The 18,410-nt window shown below is 46.2% G+C and overlaps 1 protein-coding gene across 12 annotated transcripts in view; it reads right to left on the bottom strand.

Moving 5' to 3' along the window:
* Positions 1 to 18,410, bottom strand: part of DGKG (diacylglycerol kinase gamma) — a 216,364-nt gene that overhangs the window by 44,854 nt on the left and 153,100 nt on the right. For all 12 annotated transcript variants that reach the window (XR_006299407.1, XR_006299410.1, XR_006299411.1 and 9 more), the window contains one exon: positions 3,064 to 3,241. Coding sequence is in view for 1 of the 12 variants with exons in the window: in XM_043594661.1 (XP_043450596.1) it covers positions 3,064 to 3,241 (178 nt within the window). In the remaining 11 variants the exon portion in view is untranslated. The remainder of the gene's footprint in view (positions 1 to 3,063; positions 3,242 to 18,410) is intronic.

Raw genomic sequence — 18,410 nt, 5'->3', positions numbered from 1 at the left:
AGCCCACCTAGACCACAACCTGTCCATTCCTTAATTTTGCAAAGCCGTGAAGAACCCATGATCTATAGGAGTCTATGTGCTTGTCACACTTGCCTACTTTACAGATAACAAACTGAAACCCACAAGAGTGAAAGACCTGCCCAACGTCACACACTAGTGAGAGGCAGAGTATGGATTGGAACCCAGGTCTCTCGACTCTCAGGCCGATGCTTTTCTACTAAAATAGGTTGTCTCTTTAGCTTCCTGCCCCCTCCCCCCATTTAACATCTCAACGTAAATGAGATCATGGCCCTTTCAAAAGGAAGCTCAATGCTGCTGTCTCTGTAAAGCCCAGAAGCCAGGCCCCCCCTTTGGACTCTGCTCTGATCAGCTTATGTCTTCATCTAAAGAACAGGAAGTAGCTTCAGTTTTAGCTCTGATAGCACATTCTGGGGGTGGGAAAAGGGGATTTGGGGAAGAGAGTTCCTGTAGATGATGGTCAAGAGCAATCAGCAGACACATTACCCTTGCTTAAAGGGGAAGATACACGATCATATATGTAAGGAGAAGATAAGGGTTTATCTTTGAGTCCTAAGCAGAACACATCCTCAGCAAGAGCTTCCCCATGCCGTGGATGGGGGTAAGGGGAGGATTCTCCCACGATTCTGTTCTAATGGAACGGGTTGTCAGGGTGGGAGTTAGGGTACGAGCACCAGGGTGGGAAAGTCTGCATAAACTTTCTATAACCTCCAGTGCTTCCCCCACCCTCTGCCAGCACCCACAACTTCCCCTGCCAAGGGAGGAAGGAGGAACACATTATTCAGTTTAATAATTTATACAAATTGAAAAGTTTACTGGGTAAAATAAAGGGGACTTAGGAGAGCAACGGAGAAATTAAAATTCCTGAGTCCTCTCTCAAAGGCTGGAGGTGTGACGGGGCGCCTGGGTGGTGCAGTCGGTTAAGCGTCCGACTTCAGCCAGGTCACGATCTCGCGGTCCGGGAGTTCGAGCCCCGCATCGGGCTCTGCGCTGATGGCTCAGAGCCTGGAACCTGTTCCCGATTCTGTGTCTCCCTCTCTCTCTGCCCCTCCCCCGTTCATGCTCTGTCTCTCTCTGTCCCAAAAATAAATAAACATTGAAAAAAAATTAAAAAAAAAAAGGGTGGAGGTGTGGAGATGATACCCCTTGACGACCTTGACTTGGAATATAACAATCTGATTGTGTAACAGATGGGTCCCAAATAAGCAAGTAACCCCTCCCTTTGTTGGTCAGCCAAGTTTTGTCTCCTATGATAAGATCACATCCAATCTGAGCATTTGCAGCCTGGGACATCAAAGAACACAGACCCAGATCCACGGATACTTTGTCTATGTTAGTGGTTCTCAAATCTGGCAGCCCATCAGAGTTGTCTGGGGTGCTCATTACAAATTTAGATTCCCAGGAACCAACACAAGAGACTATTGGGTAGATCTGGGCTAGGGCCCAGGCATCTTCATTTTCAACAAGCAGGCCTGGTCTAAGAACTAATGATCTGGTTCAACCCCATTCATTTAGCTACCAAAATTTTACATGAGATGCTGGTTTTACAGCAAAGAAAGCTGAGATGCTAAAAATAGGTTAGTGCCAGTACTTGGACTGGAACCCAGTCTCCTGGCTCTTGATGTGGTATCTCTGTCAACACCTTCACACATGGCTTTCCTCCCTCAGCTCACCAGTCCATTGAGAACCCCTGAGGATCAGGGTGGCCATTCATCCAATCCATAGACGATTCAGAGCTGCCCAAGGTACTCTGATTGAGTTCCTACCTGGTTCATTGGTGGAAATGGCTGGTAAGGGGTAGGGATAAAGGTGTGTTCTATATCCTGGTGGGTTAATAGGGGAAGGTCCAGCTGATGGCTTCTAAGGCATACTATCCCGTTGCTCTGGTCAGAAAGAATGGTCAGTCCATAGAAGCAACCTGCTGTGTCAGAGGAGCCAGGGGGGCTGGGCTGACGGGGGAGAGTAGTGGCAGATGAAGTCGCTGAGGTAACATGAGGCCAGACCATCTAGGGCCCTTTAGGCCACATATAGATCTTTGGCTTTTGCTCTGAGCCACTGCAGGATTTTGAGCCAGAGAATGGCATAATCTGACATATTTTCCCAGGGGTACTCTGATGCAATAGTGAGAACAGACTCTGCAGGGATGGGGTAGAAGCAAGGAATCCAGTTAGGGGGATTTGTAGTGATCCAGGGGACAGCGGATGGTGGCTCAGATCCAGGTGGCAGAAATGCAGTGGTGAGAAGCGACGGGACCCTGGATGTTTTTTAAAAGTAGAGCTAACAGGTTTTCTGATAGACTAGATATGAGATGTGAGATAAAAGGGTGCCGAGTGTTTCCGCTCGAGCAATGGGCAGGCTGGAGTTAACATCAACAGAAATGGAGAAGTCTCTGGGTGGAGAAGTTTTGTGGGAGGGACATCAGGAGTTCAGTTTTAGATATGCTGAGTCACTGACACTCACGTGGTATTTAAATAAAGTCTCACGCCTGGATGAGGTCATCAAGAGACTGAGTACAGACAGAAAAGAGGGTTGAGTCCCTTGCCTGTGGACCGCCAGCACCAAGAGGTTAGAGAGATGGGGAATCAGAGAAAGAGACTGAAAAGGGGTAACCAGTGGGGTAGCTGGAAAACAGGAAGGTGTGGAATCCTGGAAGCCAAGTGAACAGTATTATCAGGAACAAGGAGAGATTGGGTCAAATGCTGCTGATGAGTGAAGTAAGATCAAGTTTGAGAAGTGACCATTGGGTTTAGTTATGCGAGGACACGGGTAACCTAGAGAGCAGCATTTGACTCCTGACCTCACAGATCCCCAGTTTGATCACTGACTGTCATTTAGGGATCCCTTATTGTTATCTTCTCTTCTCAATTAGGTGGTAGATTTTGCAACAACAGGGATAAGTCAGCATGGCCCCAAATGGGTCCTTGTTGGGCTGTAGGACCTTCTAGAGCCTGCTGTTGGCCCTGATACAGTTTGCTAATAGGCCCACCTGAATATTCCTTTCACTGGGACACTGACCTAGAGCAATTTTCCTCATGCCTTGCTTACCTTGGATGCAGAATTTCAGTTCCTTGGGGTCAGTGACGACTTTCCTGCTTTCCCGTATCACAGCCCGGTTCTTCTTGGTTTCTCCCCAGAGATTGGTGCCTCCGTACATGCTGGGAATGTTGAGAATGGCAATGCCTTCAAGGAAGATGTTGCTCAGGTCTACCCCAACCCCGTCACACTGAGGGACAGAGAGAAAAGGTCACTTGTTAGTGTTCTCAGTGTATCCCAACCCAAGGCTGTGTGTGTGTGTGTGTGTCTGTGTGTGTGTGTGTGTGTGTGTGTGTGTGTATGCACATGCGCATGTATGGTGGGGGCTCTCGTGAAGGGCGTGACAGGCCCTCAGCTACCTGCCTGCTTCTGTCAGATGCTGAATCCTGGGCAAAGCTGACGAGCCCTAATGCTTTGGCCACTGTAGTGGACTGGGAGAGTTGCGATCCTGGTCGGCTCTGAGGACTAGAAGGGCCCAGAGGTCCTCCATAGATCTAGGGGGGCTTCAGGGATGATTCACAAGACAACTGCAAACCTGTTCTCATTATCATCTCATTATCATCAATTCTGTCTCTGCATAACCACTGTGAAGATATGGTGGGACGCTGAGCCCAGAACCTTAATGCATAGTAGATTTTCAACAAAGGACAGAGAAGTTCACCTCACCCCCTCCCTTTTTATCCCCCCTGTGAGAAGCACAAGACTTTAAGACTTGGAAGGCTTTCAGATACAGCATGGGGAATACAGTCAATGGTATTGTAATAGCACTGTATGGTGACAGATGGTAGCTATGTTTGTGGTGAACACAGCGTAAGGTACAGAGTTGTTGAATCACTATGTTGTACACCTGAAACTAATGTAACACTGTGTGTCAACCATACTTCAATAACAAAGGAAAAAAGATCTGGAAGCCTTTCAGAATTCGCCTGTCTCCCGTATCTGCATTTTAAGTGCAATTTTGGCATATGTGCTTGCTGACGCAGCAGAGTTTCTCTATCCAATCTCCACCACCCGCATCCCCCGCCAGGTACAAAAGGCCAGAAGGCTTGAATCTGCCTGTCTCACATATCTATAATCAGTCTACTTTTGGCATACTGTTTACCAATGCAGCAAGAAATATATTAGCTCTGATCTTTGTTCCTCAGGATTGGAGGTAGTTTACTTCATTTACAGAAGGAAAAAAAACTAGACCCAGAGAGGAGAGCTAAGTTATTCAAGGTTGTACAGCTGATGATATAAAAAAGCAGGGCTTCAAAGTTAGGGAATTTGACTGTAAAGCCCAAGGTCTTTATCTTACTTATTGTGAGGCAGGAAAAATGCAAAGCATGCAATAAAAATCCATTGTCTTTGAGGTTACCTACAAATCTAAACTTCCAGAGATTTCTCAACAGAGGAGGAACAGGAAGGCTTGGCTTGTTGCCATTTACATTTGCTTACCTCCTGATTTCTTCAAAACTCTAATTTATGGCACCCTATCATCTCCATGGCTTGTCCCCCAACTATGAAATGGAATGCAGTGAGCTTCTTTGGTAATCAGAAACTCACTTCTTCGCTGGGAAATTCTGATTATTTGAAAGGTTGCTTTGTTATGTTGAACCAGATTCTCTTCCTGCTTCTACCTATTGGTCCTATTCTCCCTGCTAAAGCCAGACAGATTGACCCTCCTTTCTCCTCCATGGGGACAGCCCACCAAATACAAGATGACAATCATCACCATCACTGTTCACACGTACTAAGCACTGCCATATGCCAGGTTAAGCTTTCATACACATCTCACGTATTACCTTAATAATCTTGGCTATCCCCTGTTTATATGTGTGGAAATGGAGACAAACAAGTGGTTAAGTCACTTGCCCAAAGTCACACAACGTACAAATGTAAGCACATAGATTTGATGGCAGGCAGTCAGAGGCTAAGTCCTAAGGGCTCCACCATTAAGTTATGCATCCTCTGGGCTGAACACTGTCAACTCTCTCAGCCCCTCCTGTGGGCCTTGGTTTTCAGACTCTCCCCATCCTGGTTGCCCCATTCTGCACAGACTGTTGTTTGCCACCCTCCTATTCTGTATGTCCTCCAACACTGAAAAATAACACCAACCACAAGATCTGATGCCACAGGAGGCCATGGCAGGATCACTTCCTGGGGCTGGGTTCCTCTAACACTGTCATTTCCCAGAAATGAGATAATGTGGGAAGCCCAGGTAAGGGTGCAACACGTGTCCCTCTTTATCATTATCCTTATGGTTAAATATGACCACAGTTGCACTAGCTCTTTTGTTAGCAGCTAGATGACAGCTGAATCACTTCAGCTCGAATGGTGGTTGTCTCAGACACTCGGACCCTCATCCCATTATCTACTTCTCAGCCAGCTCTTCCCTATTGTGAACGTGTATAGGTATTTTTTGGTAAGTTTATTTATTTATTTTGGGAAATAGTTGGGGGGGGGGAGGCGGCGGGAGGAGAGAGGGAGAGAGAGAGAGAATCCAAGCAGTCTCCATGCTGTCTGTGCAGAGCCCGATGCAGGGCTCAGTCTCATGAACTGTGAGATCATGACCTGAGCTGAAATCAAGAGTCAGATGCTTAACCAACTGAGGCACCCTGTGCCCCATGTAGGTATTTTTAAAAATAACTTAGACATAGGGCTTTATATTGATGTCAATTTCATCTGGTTCTTAGCCTAAGCCCCCTCTGTCCATCTGGTTTATTTTAAATCCTTATTCTATGACCCCTTGCCATAGGCTTCATATCATTTGGGGGTTAAGTCATTAAAACATGTATGCAAAGGGCAAAAGCAGGGACCAAGCCCTGTCTCTGGTCAGTTTAAGACAGCAGACACTGCTTAAACAGCCCACAAGGTGTGGCTGCCCTACCGGGGCTACATCCTCTGGACTGTCAGTCTATTTTTCATTACAATGTAGAATCATGGGTATTAAAAATGAGAGTGCCGTAAAAGAACATGTCCCATCTTTCATAAATGAGGGCCAGAGAAATTTAGGAACTTGCCTGTGGTCACTCAACTTACTAATGGTGGAGCCAGATTAGTATCTAGGTCTCCAGACCTCAATCCTGTATTTTCTCCACGAAAGCATAAGACTGTGCTGAGATCCAAAGGCATTTCCTAAATGACCACCCTACAACCTCTACCAGAAAAGGAATAAGAGGACGCATATTAAATCACTAATACCTGTGTGCAAAGGGCAAAGAGTTGGTTAATAATTTATTCCAGAAACTTGCCAGGGACTGGCATGTCTCCTTTTCTACTTTTCTGAAAACTGGGACATCTGTCCATTTGCCTCTCATTGGATCAATCCCACTCTGTTTTCTAGATTTGTCAAAGTGGCCCCTGAATGACGTGTATGTAGGTTTGTCCAGCAACTTGGATTCCAGTGTATGTATTTTCCAAGGCCAGTTAGTTCTCTACCGCTCTGTGTTGGGCTGTGGTATCCACCTTTAGCATTTGGCCTTCCATTTTTTGTTAGGGCTACTCTCTCTTGAAAAAGATAAAAACTCTTTTGGAGGCAAAGTCCTAATGAGCTATCCTTTCCATGTTCTTTTTTGCTTCAAACATCATCTAACATTCTGCTTGGCCTCCAACTTCAAGTTGAGTTGCTTTTGTGCATTCACACCTGGCTGCATGCCCACACTTTGCTTTTGCACGTATGCGTACAGTCCCCTGAAAGCATCGGCTCAACCCAGTGCTCCCTGTGACTGTCGTGGTTATTTTTAAAACTCTTTTCCTTTTTCTTCCCAATAGAATTAATGAATTGTTCAAAATTTCTTTTGGAATATCTTCTATCCCTTCCATCCTTTACACACACACACACACACACACACACACGTACATATATATGGATGTTAAAAAGTATATATATATATATATATATATACATATATATATATATATATATATATATATACACATACATACTCTGCACCCAACTGTGTCTTCCTGTATCCATAACACCTCTGAGACAAAACGGCCACTTTCCTTCTTGGCTATAGTTACTTCCACATCATCTCAATCTAGTTTTTGTTGGTTAAAATGTCCCTTCCCTTCCAGAGGTGATAATAATAGTATTAGCAGCTTATGTTTGGCAAGAGCTTCCTTGTGCACTGTGCTGGTCCCTCCCCTGCAGTCTCTCTCGAGACCCTCAGGGGCACCACTGCTACCCCCAAATGCCAGGGCCTTAAAGGAGCTAAGGTGCTTGCTCAAATCTACACAACTTGCCCCTCTATAAGCTGGCAGAGCTAGGATGCAAACCCAGGCAGTCAGATGCTATATCCCACTCTGGAGACGAAAGAGTCAATGAGGCAAATCGGGACTTTTGCTGATGCTAGACTTATAGCAAAATTAAACTCCAGCTGTTGTCTGAATAATTGAAATCTTCCCACCACTAAGTCTTGCAGAGTACTTAGAGCAGTGCCCGGCACATCGATGTTGGATACCAGTATTAGTTCTTGCCTCTGTGCCAATTTTGTTAAAAAAAAAAAAAAAAGTATACCACTAGCACAGCACAGCCCTTGGCACATCATATTCCAGAGTCATCTTTTTTTCCCTACTGCAGTTCTAAGTGTACCCTGTCCCCTCCATCGCCAGTCATAACCAGCTAGAAAGGTTAGCTATTAACTTGGTAAGTTGCTAACCTCTCTCCAGGAGAGCAAACAGTCTTCCCTCTGCTTTCTGATAGATTGCCCCCTTCCCCCATTATGTCTTGGGTCATGGGCAGACCGGGGCAAATAGAAGAGATGGGAGGAGCCTAGGGGCTGTTGGACAGTAGGTGCCCCCCACCTTTGGAATGCACCTATTTGAAAAGTGAGAGGCAATGCAGTGTCTTGGAAAGAGCTCGCCTGGCCTTGAAGACAAAGAGATAATGGATTTAAATCTTGGCTCTGACTCTGGCGGCTGTGTGATCTCGCGATGGTTCCTTAACCTCTTGGAGCTTTAGTCTGTCATCTGTAAAATGGGGGTGGGGTGGTGGAGTAACTCTCACTTTAAGGGTTTGGTTGGTCTCTGGAAGGCAGTAGCATTCCATAACTGTCTACGTTGTTATTACAGTTAATAACAATATTAACTGTGCCACGAGGCATATTTCAGCCTGAAATCATTGTCCCCCTACCTGAGGCCTTGCTAGAAGAATTTTAATGGCCTCATGGCCCAACCCAAGCTTGTGAGGGCCTTGTCAGCCCATACCTGCATGTCCGTTCTCCGGGGTTCTTGGCCTAGACATCACACATTGATTTCTTTCAGAATCCCAAGCCCATGTAGGTCTCTGGGAAAGTGGAAAGCTGCGGTGCCGGATTTGGGAAAGTGGAGCCAAGGGTGGTACACTGTCGGCTTAAATAGAACATCGGCCTGGGGCTGCTCCCGGGCGGGTTCCTGAGCTAAATCCTCCAACCAGTTCCATGACGTCATTGGGCCCCCTCCCCCTGCTCCGGCCCTGGGGCTCCAGGGGAGAGCGCAAGGAGGGCGGCGGTCCCTGCGCGCACTTTAGCCTTCCCTAACCTAGGACTGGGCTACCAGGCTCCCCTCCAAGCCGAGGCTGCGCTGAACCTAGGTATTTATAGCCTGCTCTGGGGCCGAAACAGAGAGCTCTTGTCCCCGGCAGCGAGCGCACACACGCCCGAAGTCGTGCGCACAGTCACACTGCGACGGCGGGCCGCCTGGGTCCGAGGCGGCGCTGCAGGCACGGGGTGGGGCGGGGAGCTTCGAGTCCAGCTCGGCTCCTGCGCCCTTGGAAGCGGTTCAGGAATCTGCCGGAGCCCCGGCCCGGAGCGGTCCGCGCCCGCGCCCGCCTCCTCCCAGGCCGGACTGCGCCGTCCCGCAGCTGTCGGCGATGTTCAACACTGCCTCCCTTGCGAAGACAATACCCACAGTTCTGGTTTCTTTGTGAGCCGGGGTTGGTTGGTTTGGCGGGGGGCTGGCTAGTGCGTAAGCAACCAGAAGACTGGGTTAGGAAGCCGAAGCGCACGCTTCCGTGCAAATGCAAGGCACTGCGAATACGTATTCATCTGTCCCTCCCAACCGCGCTATGCCCCACTTCCCCCACCCCACCCCCTGGCCTTGATCTCTTGGATCCCTAAAATCCCCATCATTCTGGGCAGAACCAGCACCTGCCAGGATCTCCGTGCGCCCCGAGAGGGGCAGAGAGCCGAGGAGATGAGGGAGGCATTGATGCTTCCCTGCCCTGGCTGAGGGCTTTTCCGCGCCCCAGTGCCTGCCGGCCTCGTTGACCCGAAAAAGGCGGCGGATCTGAACCTCCTCCCTGCTGAGCGAGGCCGCCTCCATTTCAGCCCTGTCGATCCTATTTCTGAAGGTCCTCAGAGAAGGAGATCCCATAATTTACTTGATGACCTGTTTCAGTTTTTAGCAGCTAGGAAATTCTCCCTTCTTCTAACCTCGATTCACGGTGCCACGGATTACGTCGAATTTTTCTGCTTTAGAACGCAGATTGTTTTTGTTTCATCCTCTTGCGGTTGGGCTGTGTCTGTCTGCTCTCTGGAATGACCCCTCCCAGGCCAGATTGGAGAGGTAACCCAGGCCCCAACGGCTCTGGGGCGTTATGTCCCCGTTAGACTTGACATTCTCTTTCTTGCGTTCCCTGCCACTGCCTTATCTTGATTTGTTCCTCCCATCTTTGAGGACTCCTTCTTAGTCTTTCTTTTTAAATCTTTTTTTATTATGGGTATTTTTAAGTACTTAGGAAAGTAGAATGAGAAATCCCATGTACCCCAAATGTCACCTTCAGCAATTAGCAACTCACAGTTAATTTCCCCAGTTCATTTCCCCATCTCCATACTGAATTATTTTATACGAAATTCTTGATAGTCTGTCATTTCATCTATACATACTTCTGTATTATGTTTAATGACGAGTCTTAAAAAAAAAGAATTACCCCAATATTATCATCACTCTTAAAAAGTAACAATTCCTTAATATCAATAAATATCCGGTGGTTGTTCAAATTTCCTTGATAATCTCATTGTTAAAAATAATTGGTTTGTCTAAAAGGTCTATAGATTTGTTTGATATGTCTCTTAGCTGTCTTTTGATCTATAAATTCCCTGTCCCTTTTTCCTTATATTTTAATATTTATTGAACGAAATGGGTCAATTGTGCATACAAGTCACTTCAGGATTATTGAAATGTAGATTCTGATTCTGGAGATCTGAGGTAAGGCCTGAGACTGCATCTGTGTGTGCTCCGGGGTGACCCTCATGCTGGTGTGAGGGACCACACTTTGAGAAGTAAGGCTGTAATGTTTCCCAGACTCTGGATTTTGCTGATTGCATATCTGAGATGTCTTTTAAACATATTCTCAGTTTATCTCCTGTATGTCTGTTATATTGGTACTTCTAGGTTCAGAGGCTTGATCAGATTCAAGGCTGACATTTGACATCAAATGTAATCAATCAGTTAAATGTCTAAAATTTGAGTACAGTTGACACTTGAGTTGACTTTTTATCAAGAATACTTTATCAGTGGGGGTATTTCCTAGTGCATCTCATTAGGAGGTTATAGTTTGCTTGTCTCTTTTTTTTTTTTTTTTTTTTTTTTTTGTGATGTTCAGATTTTTAGTGGGTTCCAGTGTGGTCAACCTGAATCCTCCATTATAGAACTCTTAATTACTGGATGATGCTCTTTATCTAGACCCATTATTATAGTCCCTTAGTGGAAGGATACCCTTGAGGACACCCTAGTACCCCTTCTGTGCTTTTCTTTGGGATCTCTAGAAATGTCATTTTCTCCATGAATTCTTCACTGTCCACTCTCAAAAAAAGGATCTCTCTCTCTTCCGAATCTGTGTTTTCATGGAATCAAAGTTTTAAAGGGTCATTCAGTCCAACCACTTCATTTTATAGATGAGAAAAATGGAAGTTAAATTGGAATGGCCCAATGTCACATAGCTAATCAGAATCAGCAGATCTGACATTAGACTTTTGGTCATTTGGATTGGCAACCAACAGGTCATGAGTGATTTTGTAAAGAGTGATTTTGGCAGCTGGATGAGGGCCTAAGCATAGAATCTTAGCATGGTAAAACCAGATGGATATTAGATCTGGTAACCTCTAATTACCAAAATGAGAACAATGAGTCATGCAGTTGGTAAGTGACCTTCCTAGATTACACAGCTAACTCTTGTAAGAGCTAGGGTTTAACTGGGGACTGCAGGGTGGGTAGGCATAGTAGTGAGGAAACAGAGTCAGAACAGCCATGTGGTTTGAGGGCAAATGGGGCTGGAGAGAGAAGATGGAATCTAAAGGGTAATATGATTGAGGAGAAGGGTTTTCATGGATGTTTGAGGCAGAGAAGATACTCAATGAATGAATACATGTTGGATAAATGCACAGAGGGAGGAGGACGTTGGGAGTACCCAGGGTGGAAGTAAATGGAGTGGAAAGGAAGTGGTGGACATTGGTCTGAGGAGGATACTGGAGTCCTTTCCTACTCTACTGAGTGAGAAATGAGGGCAGGGGTGTCTTTTGAAGAGTGAAGTAGGGAAGTACCGGGCAATGTCTAGGGAAAACGATATTTCAATTACAGTGGGGAGGAAGAGTGAGGGCTGAGGAAGAGGTGGATGATATCCAGACACACTTGAATAGGTTCTGAAGGGCTGAGAGGAGGATGAGCAGGAGGAGAGGGTGGCCTCACCTGACACTGGGGCTCTATGTCAGAGCCTCAGATATACACTCAAGGGTTGGCTGACATAAAGACCTGACCGAGATCCTCCACCCCCCTTTTTGAGGGAACAGGATGCTGAGGTATTAGGCAAAAAGAAAGCATCTGTACCACCCTGTACAGCCCCGGCCTCCTATAGGGCCCAGGTGAGAATGGGGGTGGTGCTCACTTACAGTGGGAACATTACTGCATTGGTAGGCAGGGAGGGTGTTCTCTGTGAATTGCCTTGGCAAGTTGGAATGTAAGTTATACTATGGGGAAGGCTAGGCACAGGTCCAAGGTGTCCTTTGGTTTGAAAAGAGGAAAGCTGCTGAGGAAGAGGGTGAGCTGGATCCTAGAAAAGGCCTGTCATGGTAGCTGAAACCGGTCTGCACATAGGCCACAGAGTTGGGCCTACCTGCTTTTATTTCTGGACTCATTCCCTAAACTGCCAGCCACCTCTTTTAAGCATGTTAAAATCCTACCTTTCCAGCTCAAAACCTATCTCTTCTATAAGGCTTTTCCCAATGCTCTCGGTAGAAACTGATCTTTTCCTTCTCTGAATTTTCATTGCTTTGTTTTTCTCTCAAATGTGGAATGCACATTCTGCTATGTATTATTCGCCTGTCCCCAGGAGACTTTCAGCTCCCAGAGGATAGGACCCATATGTTACACAGCTCTATGTTTTCCATAGTACCTGGGATGCCTTATCCACATTAGATGCCCAATATAACTGTTTGTTAATTGAAAGAAAGAATGCGTGGAGAAATCCCAAAATGGAAAGGTGTTCTTTAAAGAAACCTGACAAGGTTTCTTTCCTTCTAGATGAATTTCCACAACTTCCAAGGATGAATATATGGACCGAATAAAGTAGACACCTGAATGTCCAGGTTAGGGAGAGAGAAGGAAGGTTAATCCAAGTGTGAAAGAAGTAGTCCTCTGATCACAGCCAAGGGAAATCTATAGCTGAACAGCTTGTAACAAGAATAGGGCACATGGGGCCTGATTTACATGAGACATTAAGAAACAGAAGACAAAAGCATTTGCTCATATATCAAGAATGATGAAAACCTACTTACTCTGTGCTAGACCCTGGGGGATGGAGCAGAAATGGGACACAGTCCTCGTCTTCAAGGTGCTCACAGCAGGTCAATGCTAGAGGCAGTAGTGTGCTGCTAAGTGCTTAACAGCAGGATCTCCAGGAGAAAAAAAAAAAAAAAAGCGGCAGCAGCTCTGATTGTGGTGTTCATGGTATAAATACTCCCACTATGGCCAGTTTCAAGCTCCCAACGTGACATCACTGAAAGTAGGGTTGGAACTGACGCACCAGCAAGCAAGCTGAGAAGGAAGTAGATATCTACAGATCTGCAGGGCCTATGGCCAGAACAGAGACATTTATTGGGAGTGAAAGAAAAGCAGCCAGGGCAAACAATGATGTCTGTTTTCCCCAGAGAAGAACTAAAGAGAATATTTTTAGTGTCAATAAGCTTATGTGTATCCCGAGGGAAGAGAAGGTGATAAATTGAGTGGTGTTAATGAGCGGTGATGGCATTATTGGAAACGTTGTCCAGAACTATCTATGTTGAAAAAAAAAAATAGCCTGGCATATGGGTAAATCTTACAAGATATGGCTTTCCCTGCACTCAGAGGGGCAGTGTTATGTAATATTAAGGTATATCATTTATTGAGTAACTGTTATGAGCCAGGCACTTCATATATCTTATGTCTAATCCTTACAACCCTGCAGTGTTGGTATTTGTAGCCTCATTTTTACAGATGAGGAAACATGGACTTAGTGAAACTAAGGAAGGTCCTTCTTTTCCGAATTTATCCAGGTTCATGGTAGCCTTCATGAGCCTGAAGATTCCTGAGTGAAATGCAAATAATCAGCTCAAGAAGACAGTCCAACTTAGACACCATGTACCTGATGCCTGTTAACCTTGTGCTTTGTTACCTATGAGACCACTTTTTGAGTATTCTAGATACAAGGGAGTGGAGCCTTCATTTTAAGGAGGCCATTGAAAAAAAATGGAGTCAATGGAGACAAGAGTGGTCAGTATAGTCATGGGTCTGTATACTGAGTCACATGAGGAGCGGGGGATGTTTAGCTCAGTGAAAATAATAGATGATGTGGAAGATAGATCTTTAGCCCTATGAGGGGCAGTTACATGTTCTGTAGCTGGAGCAAGAAGGAATGTTCTATGTGCCACCAGAGGGCATAAATACGCCCAGTGGATGGGTGAGGAACTCAGTCATGCATCCCTCAAACACTTATTGTGCACCTGTTTTGTTCCAAGCACTGCGCTAAGCGCTGACAGGGGAAGGATATGGCGATGAACAGGACACACATCCTTGTTCAACACTGGGAAGAACTTTCTGAAAGTCCGAGCTGTCCAGCAATGGAACAGGGTTTTCAGGAAAAGTAGTGAGCTTCCTACCCTTGGAGTACCCAGGAAGAGGCTGGATGTGCACGTATCAGAATGTGCCAGAATGAATCTTTTTGTCGAGTGGTAAATAGGACTAAATCCCCTTCCAGTTTGGAGTCTACGTTCAGCCTTGCTTTGGCAGGCTGGAGCGCTGTACTGAAAATGTGTCATCGTGACCCCCCCTCCCACCAGCTTCACCCACCCAGCTGCATGCTCTGTGTTCTCTGACAGTGAGCTGTGGTGGGCCAGATAGACTGGAAAGTGGCTTCCAACTGTGACAGGGATGATGGAGTTTTGGCGGGTTTGTGTGGGCTCCAGGAATGCAGCATTGAAGCCATGTACACACAACCTGCTTAAGAACATCCCATGGGCAGAAAATGTTTTCTTCCTCTTCAGCCCTCCTCTGTTGCTGTGCCAGGCGGGCACAATGGTGCCTTTGAGAGGGGCAGCTGGAAGGGGGTGTTGGCAGGGAGGCTGGAAGTAGAACATTGCAGCTGGGGGGGGGTACCAAATTCATTTCCAGGAGCGAGCCTGCACTGGGTGCCAGTTTCCAAAACAAAACTGCTGTTTCTCAGAGCCCATGGTGGTGGGTTGCCTCAGAGTTGGACAGAAGGCAAAGCCATTTCCTATACGCTGCTCCACCCTCCCCGAGTTAAAAAACAAAACAAAACAAAAAACCCCAAAACCGGTGTATTGAGGCATTCTGCTCTGGATGCAGATTAACAGGTTTCGCTGTCTGTCTGTGTTGCTCAGGCCAACTTGGGGTGAATAGAGCTTTCTGAAGGGTCCAGCTTTTTGGCAGACAGGGCAGGGCTGACTGCCATGGAGACAGGCAGGGCTCAGGGGCAGGTAGGCTTCTGGGCCGTAAGAGAGGGCTCCGAATGAAGACCCCTTCTTCTGCCTTTCAGGGTCACTTCCTCTGATGCCACAGCTGCCTGGCACCATGGGCTCTGCCCACTCACTGTCTTAACTCTCTTCGGTGGGAAAGAAGTGGGAGAACTCTGGCATTTCCTGCCCTGGGTTGACAGTTGTCTCAGACCCTCTGCTACTTTCAGAGGTCCCAGCAACCGCTCAGGGATGGGTGTGGGAGGACTTCCCACTCAAGGCAGTTAGAAGGCCCAAGTGCCAGGCAGCACGCTCAGCCACCTCCCTCTTTGTGTTTCAAATGCAGCAAGGTGGGTCCCTTTTATTTTGGTGGCTTTCAACAAGAGGGTATCGCTGGAGGCTGGCCCAGTGGTCATTTCCATTAGTGTTTACGCTAATTATGGGACTTTTCACTCTTTGGTTCAATTTTATGATTAATAACTACAGAGCAATGACTTAATTTCAGGCACTGGGCTAGGCCTGGGGATACAGAATGGGTAAGACAGAGTCCTTGCTTCAGACAGCTGACTGCCTAATAGATATGCCAGATCCCGAATGGGAGCTCCACTATCCAGGCATGTGCATTACGCGGAAAGCAGAGTGTAATACAGAGGTCATTTCTTCCGGGGAGTGCTGCAGCACTGTGGGGGCACGTGGGCTGGAAACTCGTCTAATCCTAGAGTTCTTAGTTATCTTTAGGAGACTCAGTTTCCTTGCATAAATAATGGCAATTATATACAACGTGCCGAGTTGTTTTAAGGATTAAATAAGGTATGTATGAAGATGCCAGGATGGAGCTCGTTGCAAGGGTAAATGATTGTTGATCCTAATGGACTTGAGATATAACATGTATGTGTGCACATGATATGTATCTGATCCTTTGTTAGATTATATACCCTTCCAGAAAGAGTCACTTCTTCTACCCTCTTAATTCCTCTTCTGTAGAAGACCAGGATCAGCCAATTTATGACCTCCCTAAGACAGATAAGGGCCAACAAGTCATACTTGTATATTCTCTGTTGCGATATTCTCTGTAATAGTCCCTGTCACATAACCCAGTTGTAGAAGCAGGAAAAGACTGGAATGCTTCTGTTCCCCGAGGTTGTTGAATCTCCTGAGTGTGGAGAAGATGATGATTCTTTTCAATATTTCTAAAAAGTTTAAGAGAAATGACACATATCCCACTGATAGAAGCTCACAGTTGATCATTACTTAGATGATGCATTTGTTTGTAGATATGGCTTAGGGAAGTTATTCTTTCACTAAGGGACCTTGGTGGTGGAAAAATTAAGCTCACCGGGGCAGAGGTTAGCGCAGCCATCTTCCAGGAACCTGTCGCGGGGGTGCCTCCTGACCTGACATACTGCCACCTGACCCCAACCCGGGTCATCTGAGACTGCTGAGGGCCTCATCTAGCCACCGTGCCTTGTATCTCCCACCGCTTTGTGAAAATACGCACATGAGAATTCATCCTTAAAAGTTATCCCAAGGTCCTTGGAAGACACAAAGTATGTGTAGCCAGGAGTCTGCAGACAAAGAAAATCAAAGCAATTCAAAAAGAACAAAGGAAATGGAAAAGAACAAGAGAATAAAAGCATATGGATGAATGGAGGCTTAGAGTGAAATATAGGGTACACATTTGTGGGAGATGAAAAAGAGGGGTTGTTTAAGAGAGGGAAAAAGTTATGTGGCTGAAACTGCAAGCAAACAGTGGGATTCTGTAAGAGAAAATTGACAGAAATCATTTCTTCTTATTCGGCTGAGAGATTTTAAGGATCAGTGAAGGAAACCTGTGGCCAGCACATGGCTGAAAGAGGCGGAGAGGGAGGATGGAGCTGTGTTGAAAAATGGGTAAAGATGTAAGGAATCAAAGAAACATAGAGGTCGTTCTAGAATCCCGATTTAAAAAAATCTTTTTAATGTTTACTTATTTTTGAGAGAGAGTGCGCAAGAGGAGGAGGGGCAGAGAGAGGAAGACACAGAATCCCAAGCAGGCTCCAGGCTCTGAGCTGTCAGCACACAGCCTGACATGGGGCTCAAACCCAAGAACTGCAAGATCATGACCTGAGCCGAAGTCGGACGCTTAACCGACTGAGCCACTCAAGTGCCCCTAGAATCCTGATTTTAAAGAAACGAGAGCTAATATTACTACAGGGTTAAACATGGCCTGCAGTATAACAGTGCTGAACTGACTGCTGAGATTGTGGGCTGCTTTTCTTTTCTGCCCCTCTATAGTTTAAAGTTCTACCGTGAATTTGGGTTGCTTTTACAATCAGGAGAAGAGTTGCCCCTGTAGCAGGAGGGAGCAGGAAGGAACTGAGGTAGGGACACCAGCAGTGTTGAGGACAGGGTGATGGTCAGGAAGCAATGCGAGGTGGTCAGAGCTGCCTTGGATGGTCTCACTGTGAGGATGGTTGCTGGAGTGATGGAGCCACTGGCCTTGACCAAGGAAGGGAACAGACTAGAAGGATGTCTCCCTAAGGCCCACTGCAGCCGTCCTTTGACTCTAAGGCTTAATGCGTAATCAGGTCGCCACCTTTTTATTTTCCAGGAATTCGAAATCCATTTGAATGCTCTTCTCACCTCTCCTTTCCCTGGGAGCATGTTTTCATTTCATCTCCCTTGGATTTACAGCTGGGTCGATGGGCTGAGCGTTTGGCCAGTTCCCACCTTCACTACTCCAAGCTCTGAAGGGCTCTACTCGCCCAGACTGAGAAGGTTTCAATGCCAGAAGAGGCCACAGTGCTTGTGGATTTCTTCCCTCTCATTTAAGAGCGTGCGATATTGTAGGTGGATCCTGAGGCAGAGTAAGAATGCCCCCAGTCGAAACTTGTGCCACCTAACTGGCCCGGGTGAGCTTGGCCAAGCTACTTAACCTGTAAAGTTCTTGATTTCACTCTTTTGAAAAATAATGGCCCTTGAATGGATTGGAGTAGCTAAAGGTATCTGCCCCATCCTAAAATAACCTGATGCATCATTTATTAACTCCTTTACGTGTACATGGCTTGCCAAATGTTAGTTTTAGAATTTAGGATTCTCATAGACAAAGCCCATACCATGATGAGGATCAGCTATCCCTACCACAGTGCCCAGCACACTCCCTTTTGTAAAATTAAATGTTCAAAACTTGAGATGAAATTCGCATAAGACAGAATTAACCATTTTGAAGTGTATAATTCAGTGGCATTTAGTACTTCCACTCACACTGTCTTTTCAAAGTGTTAGAAGAACAGTCGCTTGGGTGGGTTCCATTTTGTTGTAATAACGAAATGCTGCACTGCGCCTCCGTGCTTGCTTAGCCTCTTGTGAGCTCACGTGCAGGAAATTCTCTAGGTCTGGGTTCCTGGGTCACGCGATCTACAAATGTGCTTTCAGTTGAGTGTATATTGCTAAACCCCTCTGTCAAATGGTCAC

The sequence above is a fragment of the Prionailurus bengalensis genome, chromosome C2, assembly GCF_016509475.1.
Source record: "Prionailurus bengalensis isolate Pbe53 chromosome C2, Fcat_Pben_1.1_paternal_pri, whole genome shotgun sequence".
NCBI lineage: Eukaryota > Metazoa > Chordata > Mammalia > Carnivora > Felidae > Prionailurus > Prionailurus bengalensis.
Note: the sequence above shows the minus strand (reverse complement) of the source record. Positions and strands in the feature narration are given on the sequence as shown.